Source organism: Halichoerus grypus, chromosome 3 (assembly GCF_964656455.1).
Source record: "Halichoerus grypus chromosome 3, mHalGry1.hap1.1, whole genome shotgun sequence".
NCBI lineage: Eukaryota > Metazoa > Chordata > Mammalia > Carnivora > Phocidae > Halichoerus > Halichoerus grypus.
Genome location: NC_135714.1, coordinates 172123858 through 172139867, shown reverse-complemented (window position 1 = coordinate 172139867; position 16010 = coordinate 172123858). Strand labels below are relative to the sequence as shown.

Genomic DNA, 16010 nt, shown 5'->3' with positions numbered 1-16010 from the left:
CACCAAAAAACTCTTAGAATGAATAAATTAAGTGAAGTTGCAGAATATAAAGTTATTTAGCAAAATCTGTTACATTTCTATGGACTAATAACAAATTATCAGAAAGAGGAATGAAAAAAACAATAACATTTACAATTGCATCAAAAAGAATAAAATATCTAGAAACAAATTTTACCAAGGAGGTAAAATATCTGTACAGAGAGCTATAATATATTGATAAAAGAAATTGAGGGACGCCTGAGTGTCTTGGGTGGTTAAGCCTATGCCTTCGGTTCAGGTCATGCTCCCAGGCTCCTGGCATTGAGTCCTGTGTCGGGCTCCTTCCTCATCGGGAGTCTGCTTTTCCCTCTGCTTGCTGCTCCCTCTGCTTGTGCTCTCTCTTTCTCTCTCCCCCCGTGACGAATACATAAATAAAATTTGTATGAGACCACAAAAGATCCCTAATAGCCAAAGCAATCTTGAGAAAGAAGAACAAAGCTAAAGGCATTACTCTCCTTGATTTCAAACTATATTTTAAAGCTATGGCAATCAAAACAATAAGGCACTGGCACAAAAACAGACACAGATCAGTGGAAGAGAACTCAGATCCCAGAAATAAACCCACATACATATGGACAATTAATTTATGGCAAAAGATCCAAGAACATAATGGAGAAAGGACTGTCCCTTCAATAAATAATGTTGGGAAAACTGGTTAGCCACATGCAAAAGAATTAAACTAGACCACTATCTTACACCATACAGAAAAATTAACTCAAAGTGGGTTAAAGACCTGAATGTAAGACCTGAAACTATAAAATTCCTTGAAGAAAACATAGACAGTAAGCTCTTTGACATTGGTCTTAGCAATGCTTTTGTGGATCAGACTCCAAAGGCAAGGGAAACAAAAGCAAACATAAACAAATGGGATTATATGATACTAAAAAGCTTTTGCACAGCAAAGGAAACCATTATTAAAATGGAAAGTCAGCCTACTGAATGGGAGAAGATATTTGCAAATCATACATCTGATAAGGGGTTAATATACAAAATATACAAAGAGCTTATACAATCAGCAGCAACAACAAAATCTGATTTTTTAAAATGGGCAGAGGATCTAAATAGACTATTTTCCAAGAAAGGCATACAGATGGCCAACAGGCATATGTAAAGATGTTCAACATTACTAATTATCAGGGAAATGCAAATCAAAACAACAATGCGATATTATCTCACACCAATTAGGTGGGTCATTATAAAAAAGACCAGAAATAGCAAGTGTTGACGAGGATGTGGAAAACAGGGATCACCTGTACACTGTTGGTGGAAATGTAAATTGATGCAGCCACTATGTAAAATAGTATGGAGAGTCCTCAAAAAAATAAGGATAGAATTACCATACGATCCTGCTCTTCCATTGTTGGTTATTTATCCAAAGATAATGCTTATTCAAAAAAATGCTTATTCAAAAAGATATAAAAAAAGATATATGCACCTCTATGTTCACTGCAGCATTATTTACAATAGCCAAGAAATGGAAACAACATAAATGTTCATCATAGATGAATGAATAAAGATGATGTTATATATATGTGCATATGTGTGTGTGCATATATATATGGAATATATATATTCCATATATATATGGATGCTTATGACCGGAAACACCAGTGATGCTTATGACCGGAAACACCTAGGAAATACGAGAAGCACACAGATTCAAAAGACCAGAACTGAGGCAAATCTTATATATATATATATATACACAATGGAATATTACTCAGCCACAAAAAGAATGAAACCTTGCCATTTATGACAATGTGAATGAACATTGAAGGTTTTATGCTAAATGGAATAAGTCAGATGGAGAAGACAAATAGTGTATGATTTCACTTATATGTGGTACCTAAAAAGAACAAAGCAAATGAACAGAACAAAACAAAACAAAAATAAACTCATAGATACAGAGAACAGATTGGTGGTTACCAGAGGTAAAGAGGGTCAGGAGTGGGCAAAATAGGTAAAGGGGATAATTTGTATGGTGATGGATGGTAACTAGACTTTAAGTGATGATCACTTTGTAGTGCATACAGATGTTAAATTATAATAGTGTATACCTGAAAGGTATATAATGTTATATGCTAATTTTACCTCAATTAAAAAAAAAGACACAATCCATTTTAAAAATTAGTGTACCCTTCAGAATTTATTATTCTAAATAGTAAGAATTTATTATTCTAGTAGATTTAGGATTACCATGATGAATTTAATGTGTAGGGTTGGCAAAATATAGACTACATTTTGAAAAAAAAATTAGCATTATTAACACTATATATTAATTGTTTCTATTTAGAAAAATATAAACTTTACTAGTCAAGATGAAAAACATGGCTGCAGGCTTACATCCCACACCAATTATAATGATGTAACAAATTTACATTATATATGTATATATATAAAACATACATACACACACACTACTATATATGCCTAGAGCCACTTAGCAATTCTTAACATATAAAACTGAGGAAGAAAGATCCAAGAAACATGTTAGTGAGGAATGCTGCAGCTCCAGGAATAGGAGCTCTAATACAACAAGAACTGAGTTTTAACAGTGCTCATCATTCTAATGTGGTGGCATTCAGAAATAGGAGAGGACTTAGTGTATGTTTACAGAGTCAGTGGACTATCTCCACAAAGGCAGACAAACATCTAGTCTAACAAATGCACAATGTCTTTCCAAAACAAACCAATTTCAAGAAAGACCTCTGGTTTTAAGCTGGAACAGAATCTGTGAGTTTGGGAGAGGCCAGTGATGCTTATGACTGGAAACACCTAGGAAATATGAGAAGCACACAGACTCAAAAGACCAGAACTGAGGCAAATCTTATCCCTGTCATTCCTCTAAAACTGTTGCAATGTACTATAGCAGAACCAATGCATTATCTCAGACCAAATGCAAAACCAAGTCTGACAGAATCTCAACTGCAATGGCAAGTACACAATAAAAAACAATTTAACTTCTGAGGAATGTCTACATCAAGAAGGAAAGGTATCAAATTCAATAAATGAAATAAATTACTCCCAAGAAAAGTGTAAAGTATGTAAGACAGGACCTGAAAAAAATAAGTACATTTAAGATCCTTAGAGAAGTAATAGTATGTGTTATACCTCAGAATTAGAGATTAGATGTAATTGGAATACTATTCTAAAAGTTTCTAACAATTAATGGGCATTTATCTTATGCTTAGCACTGTCCTAAACACTTCACATGTTTTTTAAAAAAATATATTTTTACTCTAACAACCATAATTTTCAATTTGAGGAAAAGAGATTAACTCTCCCAAGGTAACACATTTAATGAATATTAGAGCTTGACAAAGAGACCATATACTTTATGACTATACTATAGTGTTAACATGTGAAGAAGAGCAGGCAGTTCTTATTGAAGGAAGAAAAGACAATTATGGAAATGATCCAATTATAGATCATATAAATGAAAATATAATTGTTGATTTTTAAGTAAATTATTATGAGTAGGACATTGGGTATATCTGAAGCATGAATTTGTGAGGTTGAACATCAAAGTTAAGAAAGTTTCTGAGATTAAATACAAAGTAATTTTATAAAGTGGAAGATTTGCAAGAATAAATAAGAGAGACGCTCTTTCCAAAACTTCAAACATTAGCTAATGAGAATGTATGTAGGCAAAAATAATACACAAAGAAGCAAGAGTTAAGAAATATTATTTCAAAATTGCTGAGAAATGGAGATTTAAGTATGCTTATTTCATTTACTCACTATGGGTCACACACACACACACACACACACACACACACACAAAACCTAACAAAAAGTGAAGGACCTTGTATAGTCAATCATCAGAATTCTAAGGAAGAACAAAGTTGAAGTCATCATATTGCCCACTTTCAAGATTTTTGACAAACTTACCATAAACAAGACAGCATGGTATTGGCCAGAGAAAGAGGGAGGGAGAGAGAGAGAGAGTGAGAGCGTGCTTAGAAATAGACCCACAAAAAATATAAGCAACTGATTTTTTTAAAGTGCAAAGGTATTTCAGTGGAGAAATGATAGTCATTTCAACTAGTGGTGCTGGGAAAATTGGATGCCCATATCAAATCGATGAAACTCAATCCAGACCTCACACCTTACACGAACATTAACTAAAAAAAAAAAGGTATTATAGACTTACTATAATACTTCTCTAATAAATCATAGGAGGAAACCTAGATGAACTTAGTGATGGTAAATTTTTAGATATGACAGAAAAATCATGATCCATAAAAGAAAAATAACAATAAGTTGGATTTTATTTAATATAAAATATCTTGTTAGCATTGTTAAAACAATGTTAAGACAATTAAAAAAAACAAGCTATAGACTGGAAAAAATGTAAATCACTTATTTGATTAAAACAAATGTGTGCAGAATATACAAAGAACATGTAAAATGCAACAATAAGGAAACCAACAATCCAGTTCAAAAATGTGTAAGAGATCTGAACAGACATCTTACCAAAGAAGATGAATAGATGGAAAATAAGAATATGAGAATATATTCAACATTATTCATTATTAGGGAAATGCAAATTAAAACCTCAAGGAAATACTACTACACAAAAATCGGAAAGGCTAAAAGCCAGAACCTTGCAATGCCAAATACTGGTGAGGATGTGGAACAATAGGAACTCCTATTCATTGCTGGTGGAAATGCAAAACATATAGCTACCTTGGGAGATAATTTGGAAGTTTCTTATAAAATTAAACATAATCTTAACATACAATTCAGCAATTATTATCCTGGGTATTCATTCAACTGATTTGAAAACTTATGTCTACTAAAACCTGCATATGAACGTTATTAACAGCTTTATTCATAATTGCCACAACCTGAAATAACCAAAATGTCCTTCCATAGGGAAACAGACAAGTTATAATACATCTATACAATTCAACAATATTAAGAATAAAAAGCATGAATTATCAAAACATGAAACTAATATGGATAAATTTTAAATGTATATTGCTAAATGAAAGAAAACAGTCTGAAAAGGTGATATTCTGTATGATTCCAACTATATGACATTCTAGAAAAGACATCATTCTAGAGACTAAACAACAGATCAGTTGCCAGGGGCTGGTTTTGGAAAGGGTAATAAAACTGAAGCAAAGAGGATAGATATTTAAGGGAAATTAAACTGTTTTGTATAACTTTGTACTACTGGATACATGAAACTAAATATTTGTCAAAACCCATAGACATATACAGAACAGTGAACTTTAATGTATGCAAATTTAAAAATAATTTAGAAGGGCAGGAGATTCCATGGTGAAAGGCAGACTGTGACAAAAGAATTTAACTTTATTATAAATGTATGATAAAACATCCCTGAAAAAGGTAAGAGACAAAATGTTCTGACATAAATGACTTTGGCAATAAGGGGAGAACTGTAAGACTAAAGACAAAGTCTATATAGTACGATTCTGGTTGGTAGTCTTTCCCATCAGGGTATGGGTTTCAAATTCTGAAACAATTGTACAACTCTACTGGAATTTAAAAACAATAATACATGGATAATGGAGAATGGGAGCCAGATTTCTCACTGTTAGTCATGAGAAACTTTCTGTCAACACACACAGAAAAGTGACAGAAAAGAATTCTAAAATGGTAAATGTACTAAAGTACTTTCTTCAAGTAGTAATGCAGTTGAGTTTACCACTTATGGAAATGCTATGAATGAATCATGGAAGGATGAACTTCAGCAAGAAGAAAAGTGAACTGAAAAGGAAGGACAGCATGCAGGAAGCAGTGATAATCAATGACATCAATTCTATCCCTGCCATATTAGAAAGATTAGGACTGAATGTGCTCTTCAGCTGCAAACAACTAGAAAACTAGACATGATAAATAAAACAAATGCTTTGATACTCTAGACAAAAGGTAGTACAAGATTATGATCACCAAGAGAAGGTATAAAACTGAGGTGGGCACTACAGTTGTCCTGGCTTCCTGTCTCAATGAACTTTCTAGACTGTACTGAGGAAGGAGAATTCCCCTGATTCCATTAATGAATACTAAATCACATATATAGAGAGTAGAATTTCATGAGGCTGGGTGTATTAGTTTTCTATTGCTGCATAACAAATTATCACAAACTGAATTTTAAAATACACCATTTATGATCTTGTAGTTTCTATGGGTCAGGAGTCTATGCATGACATAGTTGGGTTTTCAACATGTCAGCTGGTCTGTATTCTCATCTGAAGAAGAATCTATTTCTACTTCCAATTCATTAAGTTTGTTGGTAAAATTCATTTTCTTGCAGCTATAGAACTAAGAGATTTAGTTTTTTGCTATTGGCAAGAGGGTCTTTTCATTTACTAGAGGCCACTTCCAGTTACCTGCCTCTTGGCCAACTCCATGGATAGTACAAAATATGGCAGGTTGCTTTTTTTTTAAGTGGGTACAATCCAAATTTTATTAAGACAAAGGCGGATTCAGAGTAATTAAGAGCTTGTCCAATATCCAGAATTTTATGACTCTAAATATTAGTGAAGCTTGAATTCTTACCAGCTCTGCCTCAGAGTTATTGCATTATAAATCCTTGGTGGTAATGAAACACCAGCTAAAAAGAGGTTTACTAAGTCTCATTTAAAAATCAGCCTTCTGGTACTGGAACAAAAACAGACACATAGATCAATGGAACAGAATAGAGAGCCCAGAAATAGACCCTTAACTCTATGGTCAACTAATTTCGACAAAGCAGGAAAGAATGTCCAATGGAAAAAAAACAGTCTCTTCAACAAATGATGTTGGGAAAATTGGACAGCCACATGAAGAAGAATGAAACTGGACCACTTTCTTACACCACACACAAAAATAGACTCAAAATGGTTGGAAGACCTCAGTGTGAGACAGGAGTCCATCAACATCCTAAAGGAGAACACAGGCAGCAACCGCTTCGACCTCAGCTGCAGCAACTTCTTCCTAGAAACATCGCCAAAGGCAAGGGAAGCAAGGGCAAAAATGAACTATTGGGACTTCATCAAGATAAGAAGCTTTTGCACAGCAAAAGAAACAGTCAACAAAACCAAAAGACAACCGACAGAATGGGAGAAGATATTTGCAAATGACATCTCAGATAAAGGGCTAGTATCCAAAATCTATAAAGAACTCATCAAACTCAACACCCAAAGAACAAATGATCCAATCAAGAAATGGGCAGAAGACATGAACAGACATTTTTCCAAAGAAGACATCCAAATGGCCAACAGACACACGAAAAAGTGCTCAACATCGCTCGGCATCAGGGAAATCCAAATCAAAACTTCAATGAGATATCACCTCACACCAGTCAGAATGGCTAAAATTAACAAGTCAGGAAACGACAGATGTTGGCAAGGATGTGGAGAAAGGGGAACCCTCCTACACTGTTGGTGGGAATGCAAGCTGGTGCAGCCACTCTGGAAAACAGTATGGAGGTTCCTCAAAAAGTTGAAAATAGAGCTACCATACGATCCAGCAATTGCACTACTGGGTATTTACCCCAAAGATACAAATGTAGGGATCTGAAGGGGTACATGCACCCCGATGTTTATAGCAGCAATGTCCACAATAGCCAAACTGTGGAAAGAGCCAAGATGTCCATCGACAGATGAATGGATAAAGAAGAGGTGGTATATATATACAATGGAATATTATGCAGCCATCAAAAGGAATGAGATCTTTCCATTTGCAACGACGTGGATGGAACTGGAGGGTATTATGCTGAGCAAAATAAGTCAATCAGAGAAAGACATGTATCATATAACCTCACTGATATGAGGAATTCTTAATCTCAGGAAACAAACTGAGGGTTGCTGGAGTGGTGGGGGGTGGGAGGGATGGGGTGGCTGGGTGATAGACATTGGGGAGGGTATGTGTTATGGTGAGCGCTGTGAATTGTGCAAGACTGTTGAATCACAGACCTGTACCTCTGAAACAAATAATATATTATATGTTAAAAAAAAAAAAAGGAAGACGATAGCAGGAGGGGAAGAATGAAGGGGGGGAAATTGGAGGGAGAGACGAACCATGAGAGACTATGGACTCTGAAAAACAAACTGAGGGTTCTAGAGGGGAGGGGGGTGGGGGGATGGGTTAGCCTGGTGACGGGTATTAAGGAGGGCATGTTCTGCATGGAGCACTGGGTGTTATATGCAAACAATGAATCATGGAATGCTACATCAAAAACTAAAGATGTAATGTATGGTGATTAACATAATATAAAAAAAAAAACTAAAAAAAAAAACTAAAAAAAAAAACCAGCCTTCCCATGGAGAACCAATCTGATTTTAATATAATGTATAGCCCCTCTTAGAACATTAATACTACTGGAAAAGGTGAGTGGCTTGGGATTTGCTACTAAGGAATGCCAAAGAAGATAAACAAATGGCAGGAAGCATGTTTTAACAATGTTCGATGTTGAGAGACTCCCTATTGCCCAAGTCTAGGAACACCTTGCTGATTTGGACAAGAAAAGGACAATACACCAGCACCAGGGATTCTAGCATAGTTTATCTGTGAGGCACATTCTTTACAGGGTACTATTTACACAATGTAGCAGAGTCACGGACACTGTAAATAAAACAGAAACAAAAAAACAAAACTTTTAATAAGTTAACATCTCATTGTTTAAGTAATACCCCCAATAGGGTGCTCTCTTTTGCTACCAAATGCTTTTTTAAATGGTGTGGATGTTATAGCCTTGACTACTACTTCCTCAGAGGAAGGTTTCTTTGGGGTCATGTTCAAACTCGTCTGCCAAGAGGACTGAGGGGACACTCATGGAATATGACCAAAATACTGACAACTGGTCATCATGTTTCCAGACTTCATAAAATCAAAGACTCCTGGATACCAGGTTCTTAATGCAAGTTTCTTCTGTATTTAAAGAGCCAACAAAGGCTTAATCACATAGGGACTACATCATAGCTTTAAAAAACTAGTTCCTTCTCACTTTTCCATCAAATTTGCCACCCACCAACTAAATTGAGGGGAACGCCAAGGGCTCCTGTGCCCCAGCCCCCAACACTGATTATCTGAAAGAAGTCTGTCATCTCTACCCTCTCAGGAGAGAAATGACACATGTCACTTATGTCCCTCACCTAAGCCAAAGCCAATTCCCCCATATCCCTAAGGAATACATAGGACTTGATAGAATGGACCAGATGAAAACACATCATGCTCTCTATAATTAACAAAACCAAGCTGCTAAACTAGCTGTTCTAGGAGATGTCCTTAAGTATAAATTACACACCACTCTACATTCAAGGAAATAACACCCTTCACCCTTCTCTGTCCACTAGCCTCTCCCCTTCCCCATGAGAAACAACATCCTCTTCCTAAAGGTACAAGTCTTACAGAATAAAAACTGTGCCAGGAAAAATAAATTTAAACTGAGAAATCACACTTTCTTTGACTATTCAGACACAATCAGAATATAATAAATAGTCTCATAGGGGATTAACAAAGGTACCATTTTCCAAAATGAACGAAAGGATTTTTTTTTTTAGTAAATACTTTAGCTTTTATTTTCCTCTATAGCATGACTTTATTTTTTATACAAGACAGAAATGGATACCTAGAATTTGGGCCTTATCTCTTAAAACTGACCACAACAAACATTTTAGCATTGTCATGTCTGAAAATCAAATTGGAAAGAAAAAAAAAAATGTAAACCAAGGTGAAACCCTCAGACGTTTCCTGGAGTCTGTAGTCTCTCATGGTTCGTCTACCCATCTGATTCCCCCCACCCTTTTAGTTTTCCCTTCCTTCTCCTAATGTCCTCTGTGCTATTCTTTATGTTCCACATATGAGTGAAACCATATGATAATTGTCTTTCTATGCTTGACTTATTTCACTTAGCATAATCCCCTACAGTTCCATCCATGTCCATGCAAATGTTGGGTATTCATCCTTTCTGATGGCTGAATAATATTCCATTGTATATATGAAGCACATCTTCTTTATCCATTCATCTGTTGATGAACATCTAGGCTCCTTCCATAGTTTGGCTATTGTGGACAATGCTGCTATAAACATCGGGGTGCATGTGCCCCTTCTTTTCACTACATCTGTATCTTTAGGGTAAATACCCAGTAGTGCAATTGCTGGGTCATAGGGTACCTCTATTTTTAATCTTCTGAGGAGCCTCCATACTGTTTTCCAGAGTGGCTGTACCAACTTGCATTCCCACCAACAGTGTAAGAGGGCCCCCTTTCTCCACATCTTCACCAACATTTGTTGTTTCCTGGAATGTGTGGTTGTCATGACATACTGAAAGTCTGTGAAAAAAGAATCTTTTATATGTCTAATGAAAATGTTTTAAAAAGATATGCGATGATAAAGGATTAAAGGATGAAAACAAGAGAGATAAAGGAGGTCTACTATCAGAAATCAAAGGAGAACATTAGCACACTCTATCACAGGGAAAAACAGCTTATGGAATTCCATATACAGAATACAAAAAATGTAGACACATACTGAACACATTGTGTAAAACTATTTCATGTCCTGCAAAATTGCCATATGCTTTGTGAGGGGCATCTGAAGTAAACAGTTTGAAGGCTTTTGTTTGTTTGTTTGTTTTAAAGATGTTATTTATTTATCTGACAGAAAGATAGAGAGAGATCACAAGTAGGCACAGCAGCAGGCAGAATCAAAGGAAGAAGCAGGCTCTCCAGTGGGCAGGGAGCCCGACCCCAGGACCCTGGGATCATGACCCGTGTGGAAGGCAGCCGCTTAACCAACTGAGCCACCCAGGCACCCCAACAGTTTGAAGTTTAAAGCGATCATGCAGGGGTGCCTGGGTGGCTCAGTCAGTTAAGCATCTGGCTTTTAATTTCAGCTCAGGTCATGATCTCAGGATCCTGGGATCCAGCCCCCCTGTCCAGCTCCTCACTCAGTGCGGAGTCTGCTTGGGATTCTCTCCCTCTCCTCTGCCCCTTCCCCTGTTCATACACTCTCTCTATCTCTAAAATAAATAAATAAAATCTTTAAAAAAATTTTTAAGATGAAGTTATCATGCAATGGCAATGTACAAACTGAAGTAGATCAAAAAAAAAAAAACAACTTCATGCAAAGAATGTTTCAACAGAAAGCAGCTTACTTGTAATGGAATTGGAGTCATAAATTAAAGATTAGATTCCATGTCCTGAAACTTATAAGTTTGATGCCCTTAAATTTTTAATCTTCTTTTTTTTAAATTCATATATATATGAATATATATCTTACTTCAGAAGGTTAATGTGAGAATTAAATGAGATTAGTATATGAATACCCCTCTAAAGGAAATTATTTCATTGTGATTTTCAAATACATTTTGACATACATTTTATTTTTATTATAATTGTTCAGTAGTAGAACTTAATCATAAGTTCCAATTCTGCATGTCAAAATAGAGTTAATGAATTTAACTTACTCTTTTTTCAAAAATTGTTCCTTCAACCTGAAAAATTTTCTCAGAGTTACCATATATCGACTATAGCACTTTAATCACATGGAAATCTAAACCCCTGTATTGTGACCTCCAGTTTACAATGTAAAACATTATAACTATATTAATTTGAAGTATTTTAGCAAAGAAAATAATCAAAGTGGATGTCTTCAATTTAATCACTTTTTTTTATATAGCAACTAAGCATTCTTTCAACTACTTTTTACAGTTACTATTTATTTATTATAATATTTTTCACTATAAGCAAGCAAATGTGACATTTTTCTTTCCTTCTTTCTTCTTCTCTTTTTTTTTTTTCTTCTTTCTTTCTTTGGCCATTACTTCTATGAAGTCTGATGCTTCTGGATCAAAATTTTCCTCAAGACTATTTTCTCTATCACTTAGTGGCCATTCACAAATTTGTATAAATTACAGGCTGGGGGAGCCTGGGTGGCTCAGTCGTTAAGCGTCTACCTTCAGTTCAGGTCATGATTCCAGGGTCCTGGGATCGAGCCCCACAGCGGGCTCCCTGCTCCGCGGGAAGCCTGCCTCTCCCTCTCCCACTCCCCCTGCTTGTGCTCCCTCTCTCGCTGTGTCTCTCTCTGTCAAATAAATAAAATATTTAAAAATAAATAAATGAATAAATAAATTACAGGCTGGGCCACTGTTATACATATTTCATCTTGATTCTTTTTTCTACCAGTATGATTCCTGAAAAGAGTTTAATATTTCTTGGAAGTTGTGTGCAAGTATGTCAGAAGAGATGGAGAGGTGATAACGGCACAGGAGTTAGCAGAAGTGTGGGAAAGGGAGGATCAGAATGTACAAAATAGCACAGGGAAAATACTGTGCTTTGCAAGTGACTACAGAGCAGTATTATCTGACTTAATACAAAGGTAAATAAAAAGAGTCTTAAAAATTGAAATGATAAAACCAATATTCTTGATCATTTACCTGCTTCTCTGAATCTTCACTCTCATTTGACCTTATCTTCCATGGAGCTGTAATATGCAATAATACTCCTTCAGAATCTGCAGTAGGAAAAAAAAATTTTTTTTTTCTTCTGCAATAGTCATCGCAATCAAGCATGGGTTCTTAATCCCGAGTACATGATGGGGTCTCAAAATGTCAATAAACTTATATAGATGTGCCCACTCTCCTTGGTGCACAGCTTTCACTAGATTTTCAGTGGCACACTGAAAATGGCAAAGAGCCAAACAAATAAATAAAAATTAGACATTACAGTTCTACAGGACCGTCTTGTTCGTTTCCAGAACCACGTCAGGGCCCGTTGCCTTGGGACTCTGAGGAATAAATTGAGGGCAGTACTCACACCTCTAGAACCTCTGGCCTCAGATGGGTTGACCCAGGAGGACTGGCTGCATTTTAGCTCCTAAGACCCTCTCAACCCTTGATGCGGAAAGTGGATGCCTTGGATAACATCCTCAGTCACCTACTCTGACCTGGGCGGTGGGGGAGACGCGGAGGAAGGCATCAGCAGGGGATCCAGGAGTGGGGGCAGTAGGGATCCCAAAGAAAAGGAAATTGCTCTCCTGGAAGAGCCCGTCCCTGCTTGGAGGCACAAAGGGAAAGGAAGTCGAGGCTACAGTGGTCTTACCCAGGCGGGCGTGCAGCCCTCCAAACTCAGAGAGCAAGGCAAAGAGAAGGAACATCGCTGTGCGGGAGCGCTGCAAGCACAGCCAAGGCTGAAGGCCGTTGGGCAGCTCTGAGGCTCGTGGGCGGGAGTACTCAGGGAAGTCTCTCCTGCGCGCTGGCCCGGCGGGTGAGCATTGTGCTTGCTATCAGCTCGCGCTGACTCACCCTGAGGGCTCCAGAATGGATCAGCGGCTTCCACAGGTCTAGGGAGAGGAAGCACCATATACAAGCTTATCCCTTTGCACACAACTGATTTGTTCTGGCTAAGTTTACATTGGTTAAACCCTCTGATAGCGACATAGGGGCAAATGAGCGGGATTTGCTTTTCTGGTGAAGTTCTTGGCAATTTCGATTCTCCATGTCATGGTTTTCTGGTGTGTTTTTTTATTTGCTATAATGGAGGAGAGAGAGGGAAATAGGAACGTTAACCACTCTTACAAGAAATTTTCTAAATGGTGCTCCTGCTGACTTATTATCTGTGCAAATAAGGAAAAATCAAGAATATTGAACTTGATCTTGGAGAAGGCAATCAAAACACTTTTCTTCAACTGTGTGCCTATTCTTACAGTATTAGATTGTAATCAGTTGAAGAAAGGGAAAGGAAACCTAAGTGTTTTGTTAACAGTTACTCTAAGCACTAGCAGGGAAGCTACAGAGGTGGGAAGGGCAGCAAGGCAAATAGGAAATATGTCCCAGGTGGACAAGAGCATGCAACTGTCTTTGAATGTTCTAAGAGAAATCTTAAACCACACATGTCCAAAACCTAACTCAACTTCTACCCACCTCTCATCTATACCTTCTTTTACCCCAGTACAGCCTATTGCAAGGACGAATTGTGTCAACAGTTGCAACGATAAACTCCAATCAGGATTAAAACTTGGACCTGCTAGTGGTACACTGGGATCCTCAGAAAGTTTTATTAAAATAAGGCAGGCCAGTGATCATAATGAACTAAAATAAGTTAGTGTCAATGAGGATGAGCGAAAGTTATGGTAGAATCATCCTGATATGTATTTTTTTACCACACAATTCACCCACTAAAATGTACAATTGAATGATTTTAGGATTTTTCATATATTGATGTGTACTATCACCACCCCTCACCCCCAGTTCTTTAGCCCCCTCCTAAACAACCCAGCCCTACACAATCACTGAACTGTGTCAGGTGTCAGGGTTTCATTCCTTTTTATGGTTGAATAATATTCATTGTGCATAGGTCATCATTCATACAATGTTTATCCATTTATCAGTTGATGGACATTTGGAAAAGGAATCTCTTGGTCTCTGTGGTGAGGTACTCCCACCCCTGAACCAGGAGCATCTTTGTTTATGATGGAGACTCTGTAGGTTCTCATTAGACTCCAGCTAGGGTGATGGTTCCCTTATTAATGGACAATGCTTTGAGGTATGTAGAAGTGCACTCATCTCAGTAAGAGGGAGATGGGGAGGAGGGCACTGAAGCAAGAAAATCTTACCCAAAAAAGCTCAGCTCAGTGAAAAAGGAGTAACAAGTCTGGGTTCCCCAAAGGACAAAGATATACCCTAGATCTCAATTTGCCTGAGGCCAAGGAAGTATCACCTGGAGACACAACAGTTATCTATGACCAGGAACTCAGTTCAAGCAATTCCCTGAAGATAGAATGATGTTAGTGACTATCGGAGGGTCCTGGGGCTGGCCTTACCTAGCATCATTTCCTCTCAATATCCCAAAGCCTGGAATGGATAAGGCAGGGAACCATGAGTGTTGGAAAGGTGTGGACTGTGGGTGTCTTCTGAGAAGGGAGAAGTTAGCATGGACCTGGGCATCTGAGGGTAGGCAGCAACAGTGAACAATGGAATGCTTACAAGTTGGGATGTAAGAGCTTCCCTGGTTCAAAAGAGGCAATGTTCCTTATTTCCTCCTAAAGGATCACAGCAGGTAGAAGAATCAATAGACACAAGCCTACATACTTTCACTCTCAGGATTTATTTTTGTTTGTGAAATTGAAAGCTTTAAGCCATAACAAAAGGAGAGATTAGCAGATTTTTTTTTTTTTTCATTCTCAGAGCAGGGCAGTTAACACTGAATGTCTTGGTAATAGTCTTTCTCCAACCTATGGCTTTTTGACATCATTTAGTCACTGTTGTAAAACAAATATAGAAAAAAGAAATGCTAAATTTTAGTTGTTAATAAAAGCTATCTAATTTTGCTATGCAACTACAGGTGTAACAAGTAATTAGTATACAGAACACTGCTTATGGTATCACAGTCTATGCCTGCATTCCATGAAATTCTTAAACCCAGCTTTCTTTTTCCTGAATTGTAACAGCCCCAGTAAAGGGAAATATTATAAAGTGGTATTCACATGCATTTCATTTACATAGTTTCAACAATTCACGTGGATAAAAGAAAATCACCAGCACGGAAACAGAGGAAAAGAACAGTAAAAATATGTGAAGAAATAAATAATAACTATTAATTTGTCTATTCAAGTTGTCAATTCATTCTGTTGGTCACCTTCAGAATTTATTCCGAAGACCATCTTTACCATTCCTGGTCGGAGGCACCGTCCCTTCCCTCCTGGATTACTGCAGTAATTTCCCCACTTCTACTCTTGCCATCATACAGACTAAATCAACAAACCAGCCTTTATTTTATTTACTTATTTTTTAACAAACCAGCCTTTTAAAGTGGAAGTCATGTGCTTGAAACTTTAATTCTCCAGTGATTTCCCCCTTTCAGTGAGAATAAAACACAGATGCCCCCCAAGACTTCCTACAGCCTCCAGGAGTTTTACTGTCTGACCTACTCACTACCACAGCCCTCTTGCTAACTCTGCTCCAGCCAAACTGACATCGCTTTTATTCATCAAACATTCCTGACTTATTTTTTCATTGG

General features: G+C 37.2%; 1 protein-coding gene across 1 annotated transcript in view; it reads right to left on the bottom strand.

Moving 5' to 3' along the window:
* Nucleotides 1-13149, bottom strand: part of LOC118554951 (disintegrin and metalloproteinase domain-containing protein 18-like) — a 181030-nt gene extending 167881 nt beyond the window's left edge. The window contains exons 1-2 of the mRNA XM_078068256.1: nucleotides 13095-13149; nucleotides 12431-12507 (exon numbers count right to left, since the gene is read on the bottom strand). Of these exons, the coding sequence (XP_077924382.1) occupies nucleotides 12431-12507; nucleotides 13095-13149 (132 nt within the window). The remainder of the gene's footprint in view (nucleotides 1-12430; nucleotides 12508-13094) is intronic.
* Between the last annotated feature and the right edge of the window lie 2861 nt (nucleotides 13150-16010).